This window comes from Pongo pygmaeus, chromosome 2 (assembly GCF_028885625.2).
Source record: "Pongo pygmaeus isolate AG05252 chromosome 2, NHGRI_mPonPyg2-v2.0_pri, whole genome shotgun sequence".
NCBI lineage: Eukaryota > Metazoa > Chordata > Mammalia > Primates > Hominidae > Pongo > Pongo pygmaeus.
The window spans coordinates 102980113-103005670 of NC_085930.1; the positions used below are offsets into that span (position 1 = coordinate 102980113).

At 53.3% G+C, this 25558-nt stretch overlaps 1 protein-coding gene across 4 annotated transcripts in view; it reads right to left on the minus strand.

Annotated features, from left to right (window-relative positions):
* Nucleotides 1-22530, minus strand: part of MAPKAPK3 (MAPK activated protein kinase 3) — a 32221-nt gene extending 9691 nt beyond the window's left edge. Inside the window, exons 1-2 of one of the 4 annotated variants that reach the window (XM_054480808.1) lie at nucleotides 22389-22530; nucleotides 21831-22101 (exon numbers count right to left, since the gene is read on the minus strand). In XM_054480808.1, coding sequence (XP_054336783.1) covers nucleotides 21831-22049 — 219 coding nt within the window. In that variant the 5' untranslated portion in view covers nucleotides 22050-22101; nucleotides 22389-22530. Of the gene's footprint in view, nucleotides 1-21830; nucleotides 22102-22373 lie in introns of all 4 variants that reach the window. The other 3 variants (XM_054480809.2, XM_063661944.1, XM_054480810.2) reach the window with 3 other exon arrangements.
* Nucleotides 22531-25558: the final 3028 nt, after the last annotated feature.

The window sequence follows — 25558 nt, forward strand, 5'->3', positions numbered from 1 at the left end:
CCCAGAGTGGAGGGAGACAAGGCCACGCTCCTGTAGGGGTAAAAGTAATTAAGACTTCAAATTCTCCAGGAGTGGGCATGAGAACAAAACTGTCACTACCAAGAAAAGTGCTTCTAAAATGAGTTGCTTGGTCATGACCACCCAGTCAGTACCCAGCTCCCAAGGTAACTTTATAGCCTGCCTGGGAGCTGCTATGAAGTACCAGGGCGACAATGTCATTGCACTGAGAGAGAGGTGGGGCCATCTCAAGGTGACCTAGCTGCCCAGCCTCCACCCTCATCCCATGCTTACAGATCACTGGTAAGGACCCAGAGGTAGAGACTGGGGGAAGGGAGGACTCTAGTTGAGGGAGATGACAGCTGAGTAGAGTGAGATGTGGGTTTGGGATTGAATTCCTCCAATGACTTGGTGTGACCTCAGGCAAACATTCACAGCTCCAAGCTGCAGCCCACAACTCTGTAAAATGGAATAATAGCAGAGTCATCCCCACAGGGTGCATCCCAGCCAAGGCAAGCATCCAGTGGGCGGGAATCAGGATACTTGCTTGGGTTAACTCAGCCCCGGACTGTGGCTGCCAAACAGCACCAGAAATGAACAAGGCCTCACAGTGGCCCTGCTGTAGGGGGAGAAGGAGAAGTCAGCATGCATGAGGAGATGGCCCAGAATGGGGACAGCAGGGACAAGCCACCCCCCAAAAGGGTTTCTCACTCAAGGACCAGCTGTGACACTGTGTTTCCTTAAGGAGGAGGGCTGGGGACCAGGGCTGATGCTCAAGACCGGGGCTCGGATCAGCACTGCTCAGCAGCCATAGGACCCTGGGCTGCCCCAGCCTTAATTTCCGCCTCTGCAGGATGGGGAGAGCCAGGCCGCTTTACACAGGGCACTGTTAGGGGCAGGCTCTGGGACCACGCACGCTCTCTAGGTAAAGACAAACTGGGGCAGGGCAGTGTCTCAGAGAGGGGGGAGGCAGGCAGTGGTTTCTCGAGCCTGCTGCCCCTTGGCTGTCCCTCCTTTTCTGGAGCTGCTCCCCTCAACCCTAGCCTGGGAATACAGGCAGTACAAGCAATACAGAGAGCCAGGGGCTGGATAAGCCCTCCAGCAGCTCTGTGCCCCTGCTCCATTACCCAGAGCAGGCTGGGGGTGTGCGTCAAGGCTGCTGTGGGTAGACGCTCCTGCCTGGACACTGTGGATCCTTGCTCATGCTGCCCTTGCCTTCCAGAACACCCCTCAGGTTAGTGCCTGCACAATTCCCAATCACCAGCTTCTTTCTCAGCGCTGGGACCAGAAAGCTCAGTGCCCCCCACTTGCCTCTACCATGTCCTGTGGCGGCTCTAGCTAGGGGTACCCCAATCCTCAGCCACAGGAGCCAAGAGGTACCATCCTCCCTCCTTGCACCCGGTTCCTTCTTTGCCTCCTCCCCCTCCCCCTGCCTGGTCTTCTCCTTCCCAGCCTGACCTGACCATCTCCTGTCAGGCCTCCCAGGCTGGCTCCCACACTCCCTCCTCACTGCCCACCTTGTCGCATCTCGCTCCCACATCAGAGTCCTCCTCTTCTCTCTTAAAAGTCCAAGCTCACAGTTGGAATGCTTTCAGGAGGGTCCTCAGCCCTGCCTCTCCCCTTATGACTCTAATCCACCTGTGCCACAGACACTTCCTCACATCTTCCAGATAAATGTCCTCCCCCAGCATGCAGGGCTTGCCTTCCTTTCCCACCTCACTTCCTGCCACCTCTGGGCCAAAACCACTTTGTTCTGGCCAGAAAAATATATGTGCTGTTCCCAAACAGGCCTTACTACCCCAGGCCTCTGTGTCTAGGCCTGTGCTGGTCCCTGTCATGTGCATTCTTGCCTCATCTTCTCTGTTGGGTCAACTCCCTCTTTTTGAGGAATCTTCAGGGCTCAATTCAGATCGATCAATCTCTCCTCTCTCTGTCTCCATCTCTGTCTCTCTCTCTCTCTTTTTCTCTCTGGAAAGTCCCCCCAGCACCTTTCTTTTTTTTTTTTTTTTTTTTTTTGAGACAGAGTCTTGCTCTGTCATCCAGGCTGGAGTGCAGTGGCGCGATCTCGGCTCACTGCAAGCTCTGCCTCCCGGGTTCACGTCTTTCTGCCTCAGCCTCCCGAGTAGCTGGGACTACAGATGACCACGCCCAGCTATTTTTTGTATTTTTAGTGCAAATGGGGTTTCACCGTGTTAGCCAAGATGGTCTCGATCTCCTGACCTTGTGATCCACCCGCCCAAAGTGCTGGGATTATAGGCGTGAGCCACCATGCCCGGCCCCTCCCTGCACCTTTCTTACTGGTTTTGCTTCTGTTCCTCCTACCAGCCTGGGAGCAGCTTGAGGGCAGAGGCAGGTCAAGTTCACTTGGGGGTCCCTGGCTGGGGCCTGGCAGGAAACACTGGGCTCCCGAGCAAACAAAGGATGGGAGTATGGACCCAGGACTGGAGGGAGATGGGAGGAGCGAGAGGGAAAGAAGGAGGGCGGTAGATGGCCAAGGAGGGGCTGGAGAGCCTTCCAGCCTGGGCCTGCATCCTGTGCTTCGCTGAGGTAGAGGAGCAGGTGGAGTTGCCCTGAGCTGGAGCCTCTTGAGGCTTCCTGCCCCACTGAGTCCATATTTAGGAACCCATTTCCCACATGGATTAAAATAGTCCTTCTACAAATGCCAAAGCCCTGAAAATAGGCACAGGAACAGGGGAGAAGGCCGTCCCCGGAAAATATAATAAATGCCCCACTGGCCTCTCTGCAGAGCACATCACAGGAGCCAGAGCCCTCAGCCTGGGCCCAGGTCCAGCTGCCAAGAAATCCCCTGAGCTGTCTCTCTTGACCCCTTGAGTTGACCCTGAGCCCAAAACCTAGAGCCTCAGTTTTCTCATCTTCCTTCCCCATAGCCAGAGCCTTCTCCTCCAGGCCTCCCCTCAATGCGGTCCACCTCAATGTCATCTCCTCTCAGAAGCCCTCCCTCTTCATCCTTTGTTTTTCTTTCTTTCGATATATGCTTTGTTTATTGAGGTGTAATTGACATATAGTAGAATGTGCAGGTCTCAAGGGTCCAATTCAATGAGTTTTGATGATTGCACACACCCTTGGGACCCAAACTTCCATCAAGACAGAAAACATCCCTAGCTCCCCAGAAAGCTCTCACATCATCGCCCTTTTCACTTCCTGTGCAGCACTTGCTCACAACATACAATTAGCTTGTTCCTTTGATAACTCTTTAAGCAAACACACACATACAGATATTGTACTTTCAATGTGCCTGGCTCTGTTTGGAGTACTTTATAAAGATTAGGAGGAAGGGACTTCATTATCACCACTTTTTGGATGAGAAATTGAGGCACAGAGAGGGGAAGTAACTGGCCCCAAATCACATGGCTGATCCCCCAGCCAGGCCGACACCAGCAGCCTCCCTCATCAGACTGTGGGCCCATAGGGCAGGGCCAGTCTCCCTGGCCACCGGCCACCTCTAGGTCCCAGTACTCGGATACAGGGCCTGACACAGAGCACTAACTCAGGTAATAGTTGTAGATTTTTTTTTTTGAGACAGAATCTTGCTCTGTCACCCAGGCTGGAGTGCAGTGACACAATCACAGCTCACTGCAGCCTTGATCTCCTGGGCTCAATGATTCTCCCACCTCAGCCTCCCAAGTAGCTGGGACCACAGGTGCATGCCACCACACCTGGCTAATTTTTGTTTTTTTGGGGTTTTTTTTTTTTTTTTTTGGTAGAGATGGGGTTTTATCATGTTGCCCAGGCTGGTCTCGAACTCCTAGGCTCAAGTGATCCTCCTGCCTTGGCTTCCGAAGCACTGAGATTATAGGCATGAGCCACTGCGCCTATCAATATTTGTAGATTTAATAAATCTATAGAGTAAGGATGAGGGGGAAAACCTCTCACAACCTATCATGAGGACAAGATAAGATTAAATTGGCCGGGCGTGGTGGCTGACGCCTATAATCCCAGCATTTTGGGAGGCCGAGGCAGGTGTATCACGAGGTCAGGAGTTCGAGACCAGCCTGACAAACATGGTGAAACTCCATCTCTACTAAAAATACAAAAATTAGCCAGTGTGGTCGTGTGCGTCTGTAACCCCAGCTACTCAGGAGGCTGAGGCAGAAGAATCACTTGAACCCAGGAGGCAGAGGTTGCAGTGAGCTGAGATTGTGCCACTGCACTCCAGCCTAGATGACAGAATGAACTCCATCTCAAAAAAAAAAAAAAGATTAAATTGAGGAAGCCCCAGTGAGGCTCAACAAATAGGAGACATGACAACCTGGCCAAACTTTCTTCCTGCTGCCCAAGGGCAGCCTGTACCTCACCTACCCTCTCTGTTGAACCAGGCTTTACCTCCTCTTCCAGGGAGCCCATCATGACTGCTCCATTCCACAAGGCATTTCTGCAAGTTGGCCTCCTTCACACAGGTACATGACTCCACACTATTCTTCACAAAAGATGTCCCAAAGTAAGAGCTCCATCTTCCCAGGCATGAGAATGAGCACAGGGCCAGAACACAAGAGGCCCAGGTTCTATGCCTATTCTCAGTATGACCTTAGGCCAGTCCCTTTTCCTCTCTGGGCCTCTGTTTCCCCAAAGTTAAGCTGTAGGGCTTGGGCTATATAGGGTGGGGGAGATAAGTGGGTAACAAGGCGGACTTCTAGACAGGCATTCCTTGCAAAGTACCTAGCATAGTACCACTCCCACATCATTGCCCCCATGGAGCAGCCTCTGGGTCCCCATGGCCTCCATATCCACATGCCTGAGCCCACTGGGGGCTACTGAAATGGGCAATGATGTCATGGTTCCCAGTCACAGCTGGGAAGACAAGAAGATAGGAAGGGGCTAAGCACGGTGGCTCACGCCTATAATCCTAACATTTTGGGAGACCAAGGCGGGAGGATCACCTGAGGTCAGGAGTTTGAGACCAACCTGGCCAACATGGTGAAACCTCATCTCTACTAAAAATACAAAAAAATTAGCCGGGTGTGGTGACACGCACCTGTAATCCCAGCTACTTGGAAGGCTGAGGCAGGAGAATGGCTTGAACCCGGGAGGTGGAGGTTGCAGTGAGCCGAGATCGCATCATTGCACTCCAGCCTGGGCAAGAGAATGAGACTTTGTCTCAGAAAAAAAAAAAAAAGAAGAAGATAGGAGGGGATTTCCGACAACCCAACAGGCCCCCACCCTTGCATCATTCCTCTCCTATGTTCCCTGAGCTCCCCAGGGGTCCACCAGAACTGGAGGGTCTGTGATGGCGCTTGGGCAGCTCCACGGCTCCAGCTAGTGCCCAATAGGTACACACAGACACACACTCACACACACATACACAGACATACACATACACACACCCCTGTGAGGTGGAAACTGGGCTTCTTCCTGAGGAAGGGGATTCCTGGCCATGCACCTGAGGTGTGGGTCCCCACTGAAGCTCAACAAGCATTGAATTTGAGATGACGTTTCCTTTAACGAGTGACCACAGGCCTCAGGCTTTGATACACTGGTTTTCACTTACCCCTTCTCCCCTCATCCTCCTTTGCCAAATTCTCTCTCTTGCCCCGAGAGCCAGCAGCCAGAAAGCCAAGACCCCTACTGACTTCACCAGCTAGTGAGCACCAGCAAAATTTGAGAGCAGAAGGGCCCGTGCCCCTCTAGCATCACCAGGTGGAATGTCGGGGCCTCAAAACAGGCCAGGCCCCTCACTGTCACCACACTATATCCCTTTCCACCCAAGGACAGGGTTTACTTGTGGGTGGAGGAATTCTTGAGTTCCATAGCTGGGAAAACAACAGCACCATTTGCCTGTTTGGAAAACAATTTGCAGTTTACAAAACACTCTGCTGTCCCTTATCTCATGGGAATGCTTTGTGCCACCCTGTGAGGCAAGCAGGGTGGGAACCATTAGCCCAAATTTACAGATTGAGGAAACACAGGCTCAGGAGGATGAAGTCATTGCCCTGTGGCCACCTGGCTGCAGGATGGCAAGGCTGGAGGAGGAAGAACAGGACTTTTGAGAGAGCACCCAGACAACCCCTCCCTGAGGGGAGATGAGAGGAGGGGGTGGCCCCAAACTGGAGAGGCACTGGCCAAATCCACAGCTTGCACAAGACTCAGGAAGCTTGTTCTGAAATAAATGTGTACATCAGTGCGTGGGTGTGTGCATATGTAGGGGTATGAGGAAGGTATGTGGGGGTGTGTGTGTGCGTGGGAACATGAGTGTGTGTATCATTCATACATCCATGTGTAGGGGTGTGTGCATGGGTGTGTGGGGAGTATGGGGGTGGGTGTGTGGGCCCATGGGCATATGTGTGTCTCCAGTCTCTGCAATATTGACTTTGAACTTGCAGAGAACAGGATTTATCCATCTGTCCATTTGTTCATCTAATATTTTCTACTTCTCCAAAGTACCTAGCAGAGAACTGGCCATAGTGAGGTGCCCAAGAAACATTGGGGGGTCTTATTGCTACAACTCAACCTAAGACAGCCTGTGCAAGAAGGTGACTAAGCCCAGATGCCTCCATTCAGACCTCCTCTCCCACTGGGACCCCATCACCATGGCAGGGCCTAACATTTCTTGTTGCCCAGAACTAGAAAAGCACTCTGTCTGTCTTCTTAGAGATCGAACAAAGTTGGGATGTCTGCAGTGACTCTTGGGAACCAGTCCCCAACACCCTCCTCCAGCCACTTCCTCGCCCAGGAAGGGCCCCCTATCCAGGTCTACCCACCCACACATGGGTGTCCCCATCTAGCTCACCCCAGTGCTGGGCTCTTCTCAAGTTAAAGTGCCCACAGTATCTCCATCTCTCACATACAGGAAGTGCCAAGGCTACCAGCTTGGACAAGCAGTTTCCCCAACACCCCTTGCAGCCATACCCCAACCTCCATACCCCTGGCCAATTAACCTGCAGCCCCGGCCAGGCTGCTGTATGGCCTCTGCCAGAACACCCACTGTTTCTGGGGGAAGAGAGCTGACTTATCTCTCCCATCAACGAGACAGTAATAAATTAAGAAGCTGAAGCTCTGGATTTTGTGACAACTCACAATATGAGAGACATCAGCCCTACAGCAAAGGGAACTTCCTCCTGGAGGCCAAGGATCTAGTTCCTCTCACCACCCCTTGAGGCCCTCCAAGCGCCATTATTTCTGCAAGCCCTGCTTATTAACAACAGTATTTCAGACATTTTATAATTCTAAAACAAGACAGAAGCCAAACCAAACAAAAACAGCAGATTCTCTTTAGAATGAAGAAAAAGATAAAATGCGCCAGAAACCCATGTAAGTTCATAACTATAAATGAGGACAAATTTTAATTCTGAGCTTCCTGGAAGTCTTGCAAAGAAGGAAACCAGTTAGGCTTTGCTGCTTTTATTACCCCATGAAGAGGAGCACAGATATTCACTGAACATTTTCTAGGACGAAATTCTAAAAGGGATTTCACATCAAACCTTATATAGGAGAAAACCTTCTGGCAACACCTTCAACAGCAATTCTGCAAAAGATACAGACTCAAATGAACACATCTAATATGGATTCCCCCATGAAGACTGAGGCCAGCAGATATACCTCAGCTATCGCCTGGCATGTGGGCCAGGAGTGCTGAGGTAACATCACCAGACCTTTATTTTCTTGGGATTCCAGCTTTGTTTTGTGCCGGAGGACAGAGAGGAGAGGAGCAGCAGGGACCAGCATGGCCTCCAACACCTTCTGTCCCACCTAAGGCTCTCATCCCAGCCTCAGGCAAAGGCAGGCCAGAATGCTGAAGATTAAATCTCAGTGCATGTGCTCAACACCAAATCTCAGGCAGCAAAACTGTAGAGAATGTTGTAGGGAAATTCAGGTTTCATTGTTGGGAACCCCTATTCTTACAGAGGCAGGCCGTGAATAAGACAAAACACTTTGAACCTACCATACTCCCTCCTTGACAAGTCTTCGACTCAGCCATCTCTAAGATCTCTCCCAGCTCCTGGTTGTATGATTATTTGGGATTGTTTCCCATGAGGATCACATCTCAAATGATATAAGAGACACCACTGGAATAGCAGAATTTATTTTACAGTCAGTTGTTGAAACCCCTGCCAGTGCTGCTGGCACCTGTGTGGGCTATTAACACACTCGGACCTGCCAGCCAGTGTGACCCTTGTGAGCTGCTTTGCCCACTCAGAGAATGGGTCACAGCCTCAGCCTCTGCTCTGCAGGGAAGACGTCAGGATGGGACTGACCCTGAATTCAGAGTTCAGAAGCAGGCTTTTCCTTCTTAAAGCTTCAGCACCTTCCTTATAATGCCAGAACCCCACTCCCGCCCCCCATGTCCTCCCTCTCCCTCCCCACAAGGGCACCGGTGCTATTTGGAGAGCTGGAAGGTAGTGTCATATCTAACTTTTTAGCCACAGTTTCAAATCAGAGCTGCAGACATGTGCCATTATTCTCTCACAAACTCATTTTCCGAGCTTTCGTAGCTCATTAAAGGAGCTAATGGAACTAATTTTGCAGCTATGGATGAGTTGGCCTCCTGCCAGATGAGACCTCGCTTCATTAAGTTCTGACCACATCCTGTCCTCTGTCTCACCCTGTCCATTTACCTCTCCTCCTCAGAGGCTCGGTTCCAAGGAGGGCGGCTCACGTGATACCACTGACGCCAAATGTCCAGGCCCCAGGTAGGTGCTGAGGGAATGATGGAGTCAGGTGGGATTAGCACTCCCTACATGACAACAGTCTGTCCCTGGTGCTGGGCCAGTACTGTGCGGAGGCCACCTCACACAGAGGTCACCATTACCCAACAAGCATCAGCAGCGCCCTTCTACCTGTGGGGAAATGTCCTTCTGGGAGGTTAAGTGACTTGCCCAAAGTCACACAGCTGGGCAGTGAGAGTCAAGACTTGAACCTGGACCTGTCCCCTGCACTGGGGACCATGTACAGCTGCTTCACCCCTTTTCCATGCAGCTTCAAGGCTTGGAGCAGGCACTCATCCCCACAACACCAGCCTGGGGAAAACAAACAGAGAAGGCCCTGCCACTCCTTCCGAGAGCTTGGCCCACGCCCCTGGTCTGGACCAGGCCCTGCTGCTCGGTGGCTGTTACAACAATGGCAGATGTTCACGGAGCCCCGCCCTGTACCAGGCATGTCATACCCATTAGCTCTTGCCCTTCAACTGCATTGTTAGCCACCATTTTCAGATGAGGAAACTGAGGGTCAGGGAGGCTTTGTGGATTCTCTGGGTCACATGGTTTGCACATGGCCACCACTGAGTCAGAGTTCTTTGGGAACCAGGATTCAACTGTACAGGCCTGCCCATGTACAGATCCCCTCCCAACTCCTGCAAACATGTACTGGCCCTGTCTGGGGGCTAGGCCTGGACTGGGACTGGGAATGCTGCCATGGGCACTCTGTCCTCAAGGATTTAGGGGTCTATGGATGAGTCACTGCCAACTGGGATGCTTGATGATGACATGTACACCTGGGAAACTGGTCCTGGCACCTTCCCTTCCCTTCTCCTTTCTTTCCAGAACCAGAACCTGGCAGAACAGGCGAGATGGGGAAGGCCAGCCCCTTCTGCGGGAACTCATAAGAAAGGAGGACCCCTAAACAACCACTCCCCTTCTAGGCCAAGGCCAGGACACCTGATGGGGAACAGGGTGGCAGCTTGACAGGCTGAGAACCTCCACCTGACCACTTCTCACCAGAGTTCTTGGGAGGGGAGGGGGTAGCTGAAGTTCCAAGCCTAGTGTCTTCCCAGGAAGCTCTGGGACAGGACAGCCAACACAAATTTTGAAATCATCAAGTCTTAGGAAGACAAGATTCCTCCAATTTACTAAATTTTGATGGCCTCAGTTGGTCTGCTTCCCACCAGCCCCAGACAACCTGGAAACAAAAGCTGAAATGCTAAGTCTGGGGGATGGGAAGAGTGGAGGGAAATGCTTCTAGAAAGAGGGACCTGAGCGAGGCTGCCAGGAAGGAAGAGGGAAGAACAGTGGGAACGTGAGTGCTAGAGGGTCCCAGTGCCCCAGACCAGGGACCATGCATAGCAGGACTAGCTGCAGCCACAGGGGTCCAGGTCTATCCCCAACTCCCCTGTGGCCTTGGGCAGGCCATTCAGCCTCTCTGAGCCTCACGGGCCCAATCTGGAAAGTGGGGATGGTGCTAATACTCTTGTTCCCAGGGAGCCACGAGGAGGGAATGAGAGCACACACAAAGAGCTCAGATGAACTTGGTGTCCGGTGCACACTGAAGGTATTGGGGGCCATGATGGTATGGGTGAAAACAGTTTCTGGGTTTGCTTGGGGACTCCTGGCTTCAGGATTCCCCTGGGTCTTCCTGAAATGGCCTTACACTCCTCCCCTCCTTGTTTCCCAGAATTCAGGGAAAGCTAGGTGCAGCCTTGGGGACCTGGGGGAGGCAGAACCTCTCCAATCCAGCAGGTCACAGGAAATGGTCTTATATCCTCAGAGGGGCACAGCCAGACTGGGCTCTTCAAAGGTGGACCAAGAACCTTGAGTCCACGAATCCTGTTTTGCTGTGAAAGGCTCAATAAGGAAGGGGAAGACCCTCCAGGGTGGAGAGAGGTGGCTGATCTTAGGGGAGGGACCCTGGGGAATGGGAACCAAGACTGAAAGAACAGAGACCCACAACAGGGAACTCACCCAGCTCTCAAGCTTGGTCAACTACAGGAGGGGGCCCATCTTCACTTCTTTGTGGCAGCCCCCTACTCTCCCAGGTGGCAGACACCTTTACACCCCTCAACAACTCCACACATCCTTTTGAACAATGTCCCTCCTGCAAAATGTGTGACCATGGCCAGTCCTTTCACCTTCCTAAGCCCCAGCTTGCATCTGTGAACTGGGCACCCACTCTCCTGCCACAAGGCTCCTGTGTTCCAGGTGGGGAAAGAGGCCCAGAGACAGCTATGGCCTCCTCCCCTCCCCCAGAGGTTCTACAGTGAGAAAGTGGCAGGATCAGAACTCCCTCTGCCCCTGACAGGTGTGGGATCCCAGCATTCTGCCCACAGCCTTCCCACAGAGGGCCGGGGGAGGCCGCAGAGACCACTTGTGAGCCCCCGAGTACATACTCAGAAGATCCAGGTTCTGGTATCTTCCTTTAACTTCAAAGAAGGGGATTTTTCTATCAAAATCAGCTACATAATCTGTGAAACTTTACCCTGGTTTTATTTCTTCTATGACAGTGCAAAAATAGGACATTTTCATCATAAGACTGGAACATTTTAGCAAACACAAGTGTTTTATTGTAATCTCAGAAATAATGTCCCATCAGTGGTCTCTCTTCATGAAGAGACCCCACAGCAGCAATGAAATATGTGCCCTCAACTGGCCAGTTGTGTGGCAGTGATGCCCACATAGCTGGCACAGGGTAACAAAGGGCCATACCACCCTCCCTAGCAGGGGTGGCCAGGGCAAGTGAGGTCATGCCTAGGTGACCCCTGCTGAAGCACTCAACAGGCCAGGCCTCTGGCCAGCTCTGGAGAGAGGGGACCCAAAACCCTCCAGCTTTCAGAAGAATGACAGCTGGTCTCTCTCGCCTGGAGGAGGTGTCACAGACATGACAAAGGAATCAGAAGTGGGCGTGGGGAGATGTACTGGCTCACCCGCAGAGGCATGGCACAGAGGCCCTAGGAAACCTTCCATCCCCACCCCTGACACTGACCTTCTATCTCATATCTGCTCAGCATCTCTCCCTCATCCTTTGGCTTCATTCACGTCTCTGCAGCTCCCCACACAGGCCTGGGTGAGCACAGGCAGCCATCGTTCTCCTCAGGCTCCTCCCAGGGGTAGCAGGGGCACTGGCCATCCAGGCTTCCAGTCTCCCTTGACCCCTGGCCCCTCTCCCCTCCTGCTCATGTTCAGCCAGAGGACTCCCAAGGCACCGACACCCAGCCTACTCCCGGAAGGCTTTCCTAGTCTCTGATCACACCATGGAGCCATAGCTACGAGGAAGAAGGGGAGGCCCTGCCCTCTAGAGGACCAGGGTGGTGGCCTGGCAGCTCTGAGGGACACTGCCTGTTCCTGCCATGAGACTAGGCGGCAGTGACTCACCCCCCTTCTCCTGGGCCTGCCTAGGGTAAGGACACACCCTGGTACTGGCTCAGCCTGACTCAAGCACTTAATTAGGCCATGAAGTACAGTGGAAGGGGTCTCCAAACCTGAGTCATAACCCTCAGAGCTCCTGACCCTGGCAGAATATAGCCTTTGCTGGTGGCATCACCATAGCCAAATGTTCCCCCTGACAACATCGTTTGCTGACTGGTGTGGGAGAGGCATCCTGGGGCACCCTCTGACCAGTCTCTATGCTGTCTATCTGCTTGCAAGATCAGCCCCAGCAGTGGGCAAGGCAGGCCCCTGCGACCTGCCTGCTTCCCTGGCACTGCCGATGATCATTGCCCACCTAACATGTCTCCACAGCCAAAAGGGAGGCCTTTGCCAAGCAGAGCACCCAGGTCCTCATTTTTTTTTTTTTTTTTTTTTTTTTTTGAGATGGAGTTTCACTCTTGACTCCCAGGCTAGAGTGCAATGGCGCAATCTCAGCTCACTGCAACCTCCATTTCCCGGGTTCAAGTGATTCTCCTGCCTCAGCCTCTCAAGTAGCTGGTATTACAAGCGTGTGCCACCTCACCCAGCTAATTTTTCTATTTTTAGTAGAGACAGGGTTTCACCACGCGGATCTCGAACTCCTGACTTCGGGTGATCCACCCGCATCAGCCTCCCAAAGTGCTGGGATTACAGGCATGAGCCACCGCGCCCGGCCCAGGCTCTCATTTTGCAGATGAGCAGACTGTGGCTCCTGATCCCCAGAGGAGCACACATGTAGGGAGGAATGGCTGAGAGCCAGGCCTGTGTTCCAGCACAGTGACCCTGGGTGAGTTACTCTGCCTTTCTGAACCTGTCTCTGCATCCATGGCATGGGCGTGATAATCCATTCTGATTCTGCGGTGTTTGTGCCTGGCACTCAGCAAGTGGGTGCCCTTACTGCCATCCTCCTGCCCCCTATGCCACTGCCTGCCAGAAAGCACGGAGAACACCTGCCAGTCCTTCTACCACATCCTGAGAAGGGGGCTGTTAATGTTGGGTGAGCATCTATGGATGAGCTATGGGTCTCTTGTGGAGGCTGAACCCTTAAGAATGGGGCAACGAGTGTGGCAGCTCAAGGTCCTGGTCCCTCAGGCCCCTGAAGGTAGCCTCTGAGCCTCAGCAGGGCAAGGGCGGTCAGGTGCAGGGTGCCAGCTAGAGAGTCTTGAGTGTTCACACCAGCTAGCGCAAGTGCAGCTCACAGTTCTGCCCTCTAAAAATGGAGGCAGGTTGCACCTCACACCTTGAGCCCTCCCAGACTCCCACCACCTCCTCTGGCTTGCTCTAAGGCTCTGACTCAGGTCAGACCTCAGCCCTGTCTATACCTCACTGTGGCTAGGGAACCCTTGGGGGTCATACTGTGCCTAGTCCCACACAATTGTCCCAAGCAGAAGTCTCAGACCATTGGGCCGTTAAAGGAGACCCAATAGCAGAGACTGCAGCTGAAGTTGACTTCACACAAGCCATGGGGGGGTGGCGGGGGACCTCCTCAGGTTACAGCTCAGCCCAAGAACTCCTGAGTCCACTGTTCTGACTGCCAAGGCTGCTGACACCTGGTCAAGGCGGCCAGCAGGAGGGGACACTGTGAGTGGCATGGGTATAGCACTCACTCCTCCTTCCTTCCCCACCCCCACCCTCCCCTGGGGTGGGGGTGGGGGAGTAAGCTGTCCACTGACCAGGATGAGTCCTCAGCACCTGACCTGGCCCTGCTCTGTCCTCTGCCTGCCCTCAGCCTGCCAGGCTGCAGAAAAGAGGCCATCAGGCCTGAAACACACGAGACAGGCAAACTGGCAAGGCCCGGGAGAGCGGGGACAGAGCGATAGCAGGAGAAACAGGTGGAAAAGGAGAAATGAGAGGGACGAGGAGGCAGAGGACAGAAAGATCGCTAGTGCCATGAGGAGAAGGCAGCAAAGACAAAGCCCTAGTCTAAAGAAAAAGGCAACCCTAATCCCAAACCCGCCTCAAAAACAAAAGCAATCTTTTCAGCATCTCTGGCCTGTCTAGTGCTGAAAGGGCCTCCTGAGGCTCCTTGTTCCCCAAACAGGAGCCTCGTGTTCCTGCTCTAAGCAAAACCTCCACGGTTCCCACACAGCAGGATTTTAATCACAATTGCACAGGGCCTAATCCACTTAGTTCCAAACGGGCAGGAGGGTGGGGAGGAGCCCAGGACCCAGAGCTCCCTTCACGCCATTCTTTCCTGTCCCTCAAGGGGCTGGCTTCCCCAGGTGCAGGGCGCACCCAAGTGAGTCCTCATAAAAACCAATAATGTTTCACCAGCAAATGCACCCAGGCCACCCCAAATGAGAGCCCTGCCTTCTGAGAGTGTCTGCTGGCCTATGTTGTCTCATAGCATGAATGCAGGGATAGTAACAGTCACCGAGACTGGATCCTACTCCCCACCACATATTCAAACCCAGGGTTCAACTGCACCACAAAGATGATGGTTTTGCAAAAGATTATGAAACTGCATTTAGTCCAAAGTCACTTAGGGAGAATGTCACAGAAAGCATTTTAAGCCGAGAGCACCGTTCCTCTCTCAACCCCAAGGTGAGGCCTTTCATCTGGGACCACACAAGATGTCCAATAGATGGAGGGAGAGCAGTAGAACTAATGTTCTCCAGGGAAAACACCAGTGCTCACAGGAGCCATGGTCTCACTGCCCTGAGAGCAGCAGAGCCAGCTCTCCAGGAAGTGCTTGGTGCACACTCTCACGGCACAGGTATGCTTGGAATGCCTCTCACCTAGGGATGTCCTCAGCTCTTGCCTGTGGGCCTTCACCATTAGACATGGCAGCCTGGAGCCAAGGGAGGTTGTGGGCTTACAGAGCCAGATGTTCCAACTACTGCCTCCACCCAGAGGTCTTCCATGATGATGTCCCCAGTAGAGGAAAATGAGGGATCTAACTCCACTTCCCCAGGTGTGAAGCTCAGAAGAGATATAACAGACCTCTGTTGTAATGAAAACTGAGTCCTTCCCACATAGTCTGAACAACAGCCCAAGTGACCCAGGAGTCCCTGCAGCACCCTCAGCAATGGTGCTCTACCCTTCAAGGTCCTACACAAATGCCTCTTCCTCCACAGATTCCTCTGGTCCTCCCTCAGCTTCCCAGGCTTTGTCAGGACTTTGACACCAGCCCTGCTGAGGTCAACCACATCCTGCCAGAACACAGGTCTGCGAGTGGGAAACTGGTACTCCACAGCAGGTGCTGAATGCCTAAACCAGGCATATTGTCACACACATGCACACACACATACACATACACACACACCCACACACACGTGAGCGCACACACACACACAGGCACACACATACACCCTGTGCCTTCCTCTGTCATCCACATCCTTCTCAAACCAGAGGTCTGAATTAAACTGGTAACCTCTTCCAGGAAGCCTCTCCTAGCTGGCCCAGCCCAGATACAGTTTCCACTCGCCCACTCACCAGTCTGACTTCCTGCCCATGGTGCTCTGGGCTCTGCCCAGCTGCACTTGTCTGAGACTCACAAGGCCTGGGAAAAGGCACACGACCTTTCTGAGGTGGTCTTCACAGTCATCATGGTCCTTGTGTGCTGGCCTCATGGGACTGCCACCTGTCCAATCACTGGCATAGAGTTCCATACAGTGAGGAGGACTGGGCAGATGTATGTAGACACTGGCAGCATCACTCAGGGCCCAGCTGGGGCTGCCAGGGCTCCCAGTGGAGCCAGAGAGGACAGTGCCAGCATCTTTCCAAGGGCCAAGTCTCAGAGACCCTCCCGTGTCCCCACAGACTTGCATGAGGAGTGAGATGACTTAGATGCTAGGACTCTGGCATCAAACTGCCTAGGCTCACAGCTCAGCCCTGCTACCCACTAGTTGAGCACTTTGGGCAAGTTGCTGACCTCTGAACCTCATCCATATAATGGGAGTGATAAGAGTTAGGTAAGATAACTCATGCTGTGCCTTGTTGTACACTGTGGACAGGGCCTGCTGGGCAGAATGCTCTGAAAAACTGTTAGCCATTTATGGGGGTATCAGAATCCACAGCACCAAGGCCTGAATCCTGGAGAGCTGGCATCAGCTCCTAGATGGGATGGGAAAAGATCCTAGAAGCCCCAGCAGAGGTGATCCTGAGAGTAGGCTGGGAGCACAGCTTCGAAAACAGTAAGCAAGGCCAGCCAGGCACGGTATGAACCATCTCAGAACAATGAACCTCTGCCTAAAATTCCACTATTTGCATTTTGTAGGGTTTGATGCCCTCCCCAGGATCTTCATGAAAAAGCAAATTGCCTATCCCTGGCAGTTAACACTCTGGCTCCTCAGATTCTTTCCTTCCAGGTAAGGAGCAGCGTTGGGAGAACCCAGGGGGCAGTGAAACTATTTCCAGGGACTCTATTGTACCGGCTGCATAGTCCCTCCATGTGCCTCCTGATTTGTTGACTCTAACAAGTGGCCCTGCAGAGGCTGATCTGACCGGTCTGGAGATGGTAGGTGAGGGGTTGGTGGCTGCCAAATGAAAAAGGGCCTGGCCTGCCTGGCAGCTTCACCTGGCTTCAAATCCAGCTCAACAGCACCAGCCCCAACAGGCCAGCCTCACCCATGGAGCAGTGGGCACCATCCCCCCAGGGAGAGTGAGGCATCCAGGGTACTGGGCTCTGGATCCACTGCTTCCCAGTCTCTGCATCCATCATGTTCTATCTTCCTTTTGGCATTCTGGTTATACAGAGCCCCTCTGTCTACTCAGAGGTGCAGCCTGGACAGCAGGCAGGGGGCAGAAATGGTCTCATGAATGGGCATTTCCTTTCTACCAGGAATTCCCCATGAGGTCTGTTGAGGCAGTGGAACTGTTAGATTCCATTGTGAATTCCCAGACCTTAGGAGAGGAAAAATAGCATTTCTCTGTAGTTTATCTCTGAGCTGCAATCAAAGAACCCCTCTCCTGTGGAGAAGGTGCAACCTGGAAAAAGTCCAGCTCCTGATGCTCCTTCCAAAGCTCAGAGGGGCCAGAGCCTGGTTATTTTCATAAGCATTCATGAATCCCTGATATATGCCAGGCCTTGGGCCTAGGTGCTATAAAGGAGCTTGGAATCAAAGGGGAGTATTATGGCTTTAGGGGTCAAAGAAGGTTCCATTGCCCCAAAGCCAGGAACTCTGGGCAGCTTCCTGGAAGAGGTGGCACTGGGGCTGAGTCTTGACAGACGGGAAGAAATTCTTCAGTGCTGGAGAAGGAAAGATGTCACCTAAGGTAGAAAAGGGAGGTGGGCTGGACTGCAGAGGCTTTGAATGCCACAATTAGAGGCTCAGAACGTACACAGCCAAGTCCCAACATCCCTGTGTAATCTCAAATCCCTGTGAGACCTCCTCCTGGTCTCCACAGCTCAGTTTCCCATCTGTCAGGAGAAATATGCCCTCTTCTGTGTTGTGCTTTGAGGCATCACTGAGATCCCACATGCAGAGCAGCCTGGCTCACGGAAGCCAACTGGCATCAAGGGGAAGGAAACTGTCCCAGAGACGGCAGCCCCAGCAACCTCCCCAGATCCTGGGAACCAGAAGGAAGATGCCTGCTACAAAGACTTGACCCAGAGGACTCTGTAGAGGTCTCCTGGACATGTGGATCCACCACCCCACCACCCTACTCTCCTTAACAAAGAAGGGAAGAAGAGGGCACTGGGAGCCTAGAAGAGCTTCCAACATGCTTTAGGGGTCAGAGGGGAAGAGCCCCCAGCCCCACAGTCCATAACACAGGGGCAGGAAAGAAGACCCCACCATTATGTCTCTGTAAGGCCTTTTATTGCTTTTCTTTCTTTCAATTTTTAAGACGGGTCTCACTCTGTCACCCGGGCTGGAGTACAGTGGCACGACCACAGCTCACTGCAGCCTCAAACCCCTAGGCTCAAGCAATCTTTCCACCTCAGCCTCTTGAGTAGCTGGGACTACAGGTGTGTGCCACCACACCTGGCTAATTTTTTTTTTTTTTTTTTTGAGACAGAGTCTCACTCTGTCACCCAGGCTGGAGTGCAGTGGCGAGATCTCGGCTAACTGCAAACTCCGCCTCCTAGGTTCAAGCGATTCTCCTGCCTCAGCCTCCCCAGTAGCTGGGATTACAGGTGCCCGCCACTGTGTCCAGCAAATTTTTGTATTTTTAGTAGAGACAAGGTTTCACCAGGTTGGCCAGGTTGGTCTCCAGCTCCGGACTTTAAGTGATCCTCCCACCTCAGCCAAAGTGCTGGGATTACAGGCATAAGCCATCATACCCAGCCCTAATTTTTAAATTTTGTGTAGAGATAGGGGTCTTACCATGTTGCCAAGATTGGTCTTAAACTCCTGGACTCAAATGATCCTCCTGCTTCAGCCTCCCAAAGTGCTGGGATTACAGGCACAAGCCACCGCACCCTGCCTATCGCTTTTATTTAGAGATACTAAGTGCCACGGTCACTTCTGCCTGCCAAGAGGCCAAAAACCACAAGAGGGCGGGGCAGGATGTCAGGAGGGGAGAAAATTCGGGCCTCTGCTACACCCCCCACTTCAAGCCATGTGACTCACTTTGGGTCCCAATTTTCACGTATGCGATAAAGTTTGAGGGACTGGATCTTGGATGTGGTGGGGTAACTGATGTGTGACAAATCTGCAGGGCTGTGCCCAGTTAGAGGAAAAGCTGAAGGGTACTAATTAACTAATTAAGCCTAGGATAGGGCACAAGTAAGAGGTCAGCAGGAGAAGCAGACACTGGAGGACCACCTGGCCCATACATCCTCTTCAAGAAAGGCAGTCCTCCAGTTCCTGCCAAGAGGACAGCAATGAGTGCTTGGGGTACAATGGAGTAGAATGGCTGCACTGGCAGCAGAAGGTAGCCTTGGGAGGGAGCCACTGAGTATGACTGAGGCCAAGATGAACCAAGCAGGCGGTCAGGGGCTAAGGGAAAGCGGAAGAGGCCCAGCTCCCTGGGAGGGAGGGACCTGCTCCTCTAGGGCCTCCAAAGAATAGCAACAGTTACAGGGACAGTGGCCACAGCTCTTCCTGTTTTATGAGTGTTTGCTGAGTTTCAGGCTTCCTGTTAAGCACTATCTTCCATCTTGGGCAACAGAGCCAAGAGGATGAGCATGAGACAAATGGGCAGAGATGGCCTGAACAAGGTCAAGTTATAAGACGAGGACAGGCCACCCTGGTTAACCCGGGGCACATCACCAGGGAGGCAGAAAGACACAGAGCCCACGACTGTTGCCTAGGCTGAGCTGGGGCAACTGGGGGGAGAGAGCTAGGCAGATGCAAGGAGAGGACTGTGATCCATCATGAGCTGGCTAAGCTCCCTGGGCCCAGGCCTGCCCATGTACTGAGGTCCCCAGGTCCTGGTCCTCCTGGACAATGGGCAGAAGCTATAAGTGGGGAGATGTCAACTTCCTCCTCATGGCCACAGCTACCACTCACAAGACAGGTAAAATGACTGTACCAGAGGTTGTGCTTAGCCCAATATTGGGAGATAGTAAATGCCTACTTAGCTGGGTAAGGACTTCTAGGCTTGGTCACTAGTGATACTAACAATAGGAAGGTCCTGGAGTGGGAGCCACATCTAAACCATGTCCCCTTTGAGGGCCAATTTAGGGCCAGATCCTGAAGGTCCCAAGCTAGTAGCCCCAGCCATGCTCACCCATAAAGGAGTACAGAGGGAAACCCACTCCAGGCCTGACCCAATTCCCAGTCCAGAACAAGGAGAGCACTGATGAGGTGCTGTGGAAGTTCTTGCAGTCAGAAGTTACCCCAAGTCACTCATCAGACATAACATCTATGGGGAAGGGGTTAAGTCCAGCCTTACTTAAAGCCGGCACTATGTGGGCCTACAAATTCTGGTCTCCCACCCCATCCCTGACTCACCCACAGCATCTGGACACCACAGGGGCTGGTCAGAGCTCAGTCTTGGCCCACAGGGCCAAAGCCTTGGTAGTAAGAAGTGGGTCTCTGGCCTCAATCCCTCACCCACCCAGACTGCCCTCAATCCTAGCACAGGCGGAAGGTTAAATGGTGCCCAGAGGGGGATGAAAACTCTCATTCCTCATCCCCTTACCCCCGTCTGCCCTCAGAAGAGCCACTTTTTCCCTAAAAGACTCAGAGAATCCCATTCCTGATACTCTGAAAAGCTCCCCCACCCCATTCGACTGCTGGGTTAGTGGGCAAAGAAGCTATACCTGGGGCCCAGCCTCACCAGCCCAACCCTGATCCTCTCCTAGACCCACCCGCATGTTCCCCTCCAAGGCACTCTGGGGAGACAACCTCCTCTGTTGGACCTAGTGGTCCTGGGAAGGACACAGAGAGCTGGGTCCAGCTCCCTGCTCAGATGCTTTAAGATCTTGTACCTTAAATCTAGAGATCCTGTAACCTCTCCAGACCTGTATCAGGTCCTGTACCAAGTGCTTTAAACGTATAATCTCACTTCATGTTCACAACAACTCCTTATCTTTCCCCATGAATAGATGCAGAAACCTGGCTTCCAGAGTCTAGGATATCATCCAAGGTCATGAAACTGGCAAACACAGGATACCTATTAGCCATATCTAGAGGACTCTGCACTTGGACTCATAATTAAAACTTGTGTAAAGGCCGGGCGCGGTGGCTCACGCCTGTAATCCCAGCACTTTGGGAGGCCGAGGCAGGTGGATCACGAGGTCAAGAGAATGAGACCATCCTGGCCAACGTCGTGACCTGTCTCTACTAAAAATACAAAAAATAAGCTGGGCGTGGTGGCACAGGCCTGTAGTCCCAGCTACTCAGGAGGCTGAGGCAGAAAAATCGCTTGAACCTGGGAGGTGGAGGTTGCAGTGAGCCAAGATTGTGCCACTGCACTCCAGCCTGGCGACAGAGCGAGACTCTGTCTCAAAAAAAAAAAAAATCTTTTGTAAAATGAGAAGGGCCTTTGCTGTACTTCTAGCCTCCAGGAGCCACTATCCCTGCCATGTTCTACCCATCCATTGGCACAAGCTACAAATGAGTAAAGACCCCAGAGATGACAGATTTAAGGGATTCTGGGTATGGGGTGTGGCCCTAGGCCCAGAACTGTATACCTTAAGCCGGAACCAGGTACCCGCCCCCAGCATCCCCCTGACCCCCACCATGCCACCTATATCAGCATGCCAGGTCTCCAGGGAGCCTACAGTCTGAGTTGGTTAGATGGCTGGCCCGCCCTCTGCCCAGGAACCAGGGGTGGGTTGGACCAGGGCCTGTCCCTTTCAACACAGGACCAGCGACTCATCAGGAGTATATCAGCAGCCTCCTGAGGCTCCACAGGTGCAGTGGGCATCAGCCTTGTCCTCTGGCCAGCCCCGGGAGGCTCACACCACTCCAGCCCAGACAGGCAGCGGCCACAGGGAAGAAGCAGTCCCACCCAAGCCTTGGTGGGGGCTCAGCTTCCAGCAAAGGGAAACAGATCCATTCCAGTCAGAGGAGCTTCACATGGAAGAGGCAGCCAAGCTGAACAAGACATCCCCTTTGGGCCTGAACACATGGATCCAGCCAGAATCCCAGAGTCAGGAGTCACCCCTTCCCTGCTTCCAGATACAGCATCTCTAGCCATAGTGACTCCACCCCTTGCTCACTGGGACACTCAAAGCTTAGCTAGACTACGCCTCAGTTTCCCCATCTGTAAAGTAGGGAGGACCACAAGCCTGACCTTACAGGACAGTATGACGATGAAACATGTTGTTGAGCATAGGAAGCTTAGCAGGGGCGCTAGACATAGCTTCACCCACAGGCTTCCGCTGTGGACCCTCCAGGATACCCCAGGCTTCAGTGAGGGCTCACTGACCTTCAGGGCACACTTCTGCCCAGTGCGCCGATGGAAGCACTCCAGCACTTTGCCGTTCACACCCAGGCCCAGCACCTGCTTGGACAACTGGTAGTCGTCGGTCACTGCGTACTTCTTGGGCTCCCGCCGCCCCCCCGGAGCACCGCCCAAGCCGGGTCCGCCGGGTGCAACTGGCGGAGGCACAGGGCCTCCCTGCTCCTCTGCTGTTTCACCATCCATGGCCCCCGCGGGGCGCTCAGAGGCGGCCCCAGTCTGGCGCTTCTAGTGGCACCTGGGGGAAAGGGGAAGAGTGAGTCCCGCCCAGACTTTTCCAACACACGCCAGCCTTGGAGCCTCTGAACTGGGCTGGGCTGCGAGTCCGGGGCAAGCTGGGAGTGCTGGACGAACGGCCTGAGAGTACAGACGTGCAGCAGGGGGCGGTGGTCGCGCGGCCGGGTACAAGCGAGCGCCGCCCGGGCACGTGTCAAGAAGGGAAGGGGCCGGGCGCCTAATGGCCGCGAGGTCCCCGGGGGAGGCCGCAGAAGGGGCCCAGCGAGGGCGTACCTGGCGGCAACGCACCTTGCTGAGGTATCGGCGAGGGGCAGGAGAGGCTGTCGCGGGAGCTGGCGGCCGCAGAGCGCCCAGGGCCGAGAGTCCCGCTGCCGGTGCCCACGTGACCTCCCCCCCCCAACTCCACCCCCCGCTCCCTGCGCGTCATCCCAACTTGGGGCCCCGCTAGGTCAGCCTTAAAGGGCCAGGCGGGCCCCGGCTGGGTCCCGCCCCCGAGCCGCAACAAAATAGGAGGCGTGGCTTCCCGAGGGGGCGGTTACTTCCTCTGTTTCCAGGGACACCCAGGGAGGCCCCTGCACTGGCAGTCCGCTACTATGCGGGTCCCGGGTTTTACTCGCAACCTGGAACGTGACAGCGCAGGACGTCTTATTTCTCTTGAAAGCTCTCCTTGAGTCGGGTGTTTGCTCTGCACGCTGCCAGGTGGCCCTCCAGTATGGCTTGCTAGGCTTCCGACTTGCCTAGTGGTGGCCAACCCTCAGCGTACTCAACTTTTTAATTTTTGCCAACATGCCGAGGGAAGTGGCATCTCGTCGTTGTTGAATTCGCCACTCTTTAGCCTCTGGTGGCTCTGGGCGTCTCCAGCACTGGCGACTGCCCCCTTTTGTGCAGCTCCCGCTCATGCCCTTGACTCGCTGCTTCCCGTTGGTATATACAGCGTCCTGGGGACCAGAAATCTCGAGTTGCCATTTGATCAGATCCTCCAACTTTTCACCTTATGGTTTGGGCTTTTGGCGTCGTGTTTAAAAACTCTCTGCCTCCCATCCGAGTGACAGATATTCTCCATTAGCTTTCTAGTTTTGCCTTGCACATTTAAGTCTCTGTTAAGCCCATCTTAGACTACCTTACGTATTTTGAGCCAGTTTTCCCAACACCGGCTGTCAAACAACTCTCATTTCACAGATGAGGAAAGTGGGACCCCTGGGCAGAAAACAACTTGTCTAGAGCCATAGGGAGGGTGGCTGTGGCTGTCTTCTGGGACAGATCTGAACTACTCGCGCACATCACATCACTCCCCCAATCCGGAAGCGGAGGGACCTGAGCAAGCTGGCTCACTTGGAACTGGGAAGGTGCGGCTCAGGGCAGGGGCTCTGCATCGGCCTCTGCTGTCATCTACAGGCCATCTATAGGACTGCAGGTACCAGGACCTCGGTCCCCCTCAGAGGCGTCTTCCAGCCATCCTATTCCTGGCTCCGGAATTTAGGCCCAGTGAGTGCCTTCCCCTCAGCCCCACTGGTTAACACACGCACACTCACAGACCCCTGGGCTGCATGTCCAGGCTCATCAGAGAAGTAGCTCTTGGAAAGATGATCTTCTGTCAATGAATGAGTGAATGAGTGACTGAAAGGGTGCTACAACTTATTAGTGGGTACCCACTGTGTGCAGATGTTGAGTGGAGATGGGGATGGGGCTCTGCCCCTATTTCTTTCAGGCAACCTTCAAGCTAGCAGTGTTCAGTGAAGCAGGAGGCTCCAGACAATAGCCTCAGCTGGCCATAGTGAACACTTCTTGCAGACCAGATGCTGGGAATGTGCTCTCCCTGCAACCCCCTGACCTTACAGAGACTAGAGGAGGTCACACTATCCCTTCTGCCCCACACTACAGACACACAGGACGGAAAAGCCCAGAGAGGTTAAGTGACCTGTCTGAGGTCAGAAGCTGTCATGACAGAGCCCCCATTCCAACTCCAAAGCACAACCTCAGGGCTGGGCTCTTATCCTCAAATCATGGCCTCTCCTAGTCCTTTCTGGCTCCTCACACAGCCACATGTGCAAACATACTCTCACACATATACACATGCAGTCACACCTTTACACATGTGCACACACATGCATATAACACATGTAAACACACATGCACATAACACACATGCACACAGATACACATGCACATGTGCACACACACATGCATTTATGCCCAGCTGGACCCAGGATTGATGTCCCTGAGCCCAACCTGAGAATCTGATTCACGATCTCAGAGCCTCTTTGAAAGCCCTATGATCTGGAATCTTCTACTGCTGGGGGGAGCCAAAGAAGGCTCTGCTCTCTGAAGGCAACTAGTTTGAGCCTGGTGAACCTGAGGCTGAGCAAGATGTCATTCTGGTGAGCAGAAGGCTAGGCAGCTGAGGGTGAAGGCTGGCTCCTTGCCCCAGCCAAAGGCATCTCACTGAATGTTCTGTGAAGATGTCTTCTTTCTTTAAAATGGAGTTAGATTATAACTGCTCTACAAATTTTATAATTGTATTTTTTAAGCTGGTCTCTTTTTATTAAAATTTTAAGTTGCATAAGTAAAACTTCCTCATTGTAATTAATTCAAATTATACAGAAGTATGAAAAGTAAAGCAAAGGTGCTGCTTCTCCCCTCCCAGTCCCTATAACCAGTGTCCATGCTTCCACAGGCACACGCATTCCCCACATGGGTCCATCGGAGAGATGCCTTGAAACTACTCACTTAGCCCAGGAAAGTCAGAATACGTGGTTTCCCTTAGTGCTCATGTTCCAGCAACCACCTGCCACATCCCCTCCACAATGATGGGAGGATTTGGCATGCAGGATGGCTAGGCCTGGTCAGGAGTGGGTTCGTGGTGGCAGACTCTGCCACACAGCCCTTCATATAGCTGTGTGTCCAAGGGGACAGAGACTTTGGAATAGCTTAAAGTGAGGGGGGCTAAGTCCTACACACACACACACACACACACACACACACACACAGACACACACACACACATTCTGTCCTTCCTGGAGAGGGGAGGCTGCACATGGTGAGAGGATGGAGGCCAAATGAGCGAGACTTCGGGGAAGGCACTGCTGTGTATTCTTGTGATTCATCGTGTGATTGTTCTGGGTAGGGAGTGGCAGGGGAATCTTGCAGTAAGGTCAATCCCTGGAGTGCAGGTGAGGGATTATCCTAGAAGGGAGGAATCTATGGAGATTTGGCTAGTGAGGGCATGAGAGGGGGCACCGCTAGGTGGCAGTGTGGGCCCAGCAATCAGAGCCAGGGCTTCTAGGAAGCAGCCAGGGCAGGAGAATTAAGTACTAAGTTGGCCAGAGGGACCCAACTTAGTACTTGGGGCAGAACAGGGGCACATCATTGTTCCCAGCATGCAGGTGAGGTGCACAGTGCTGTCATATTCACACACACACACAAATAGTTGCAAGGCCAAAACCCTTGGGACCCTTTGG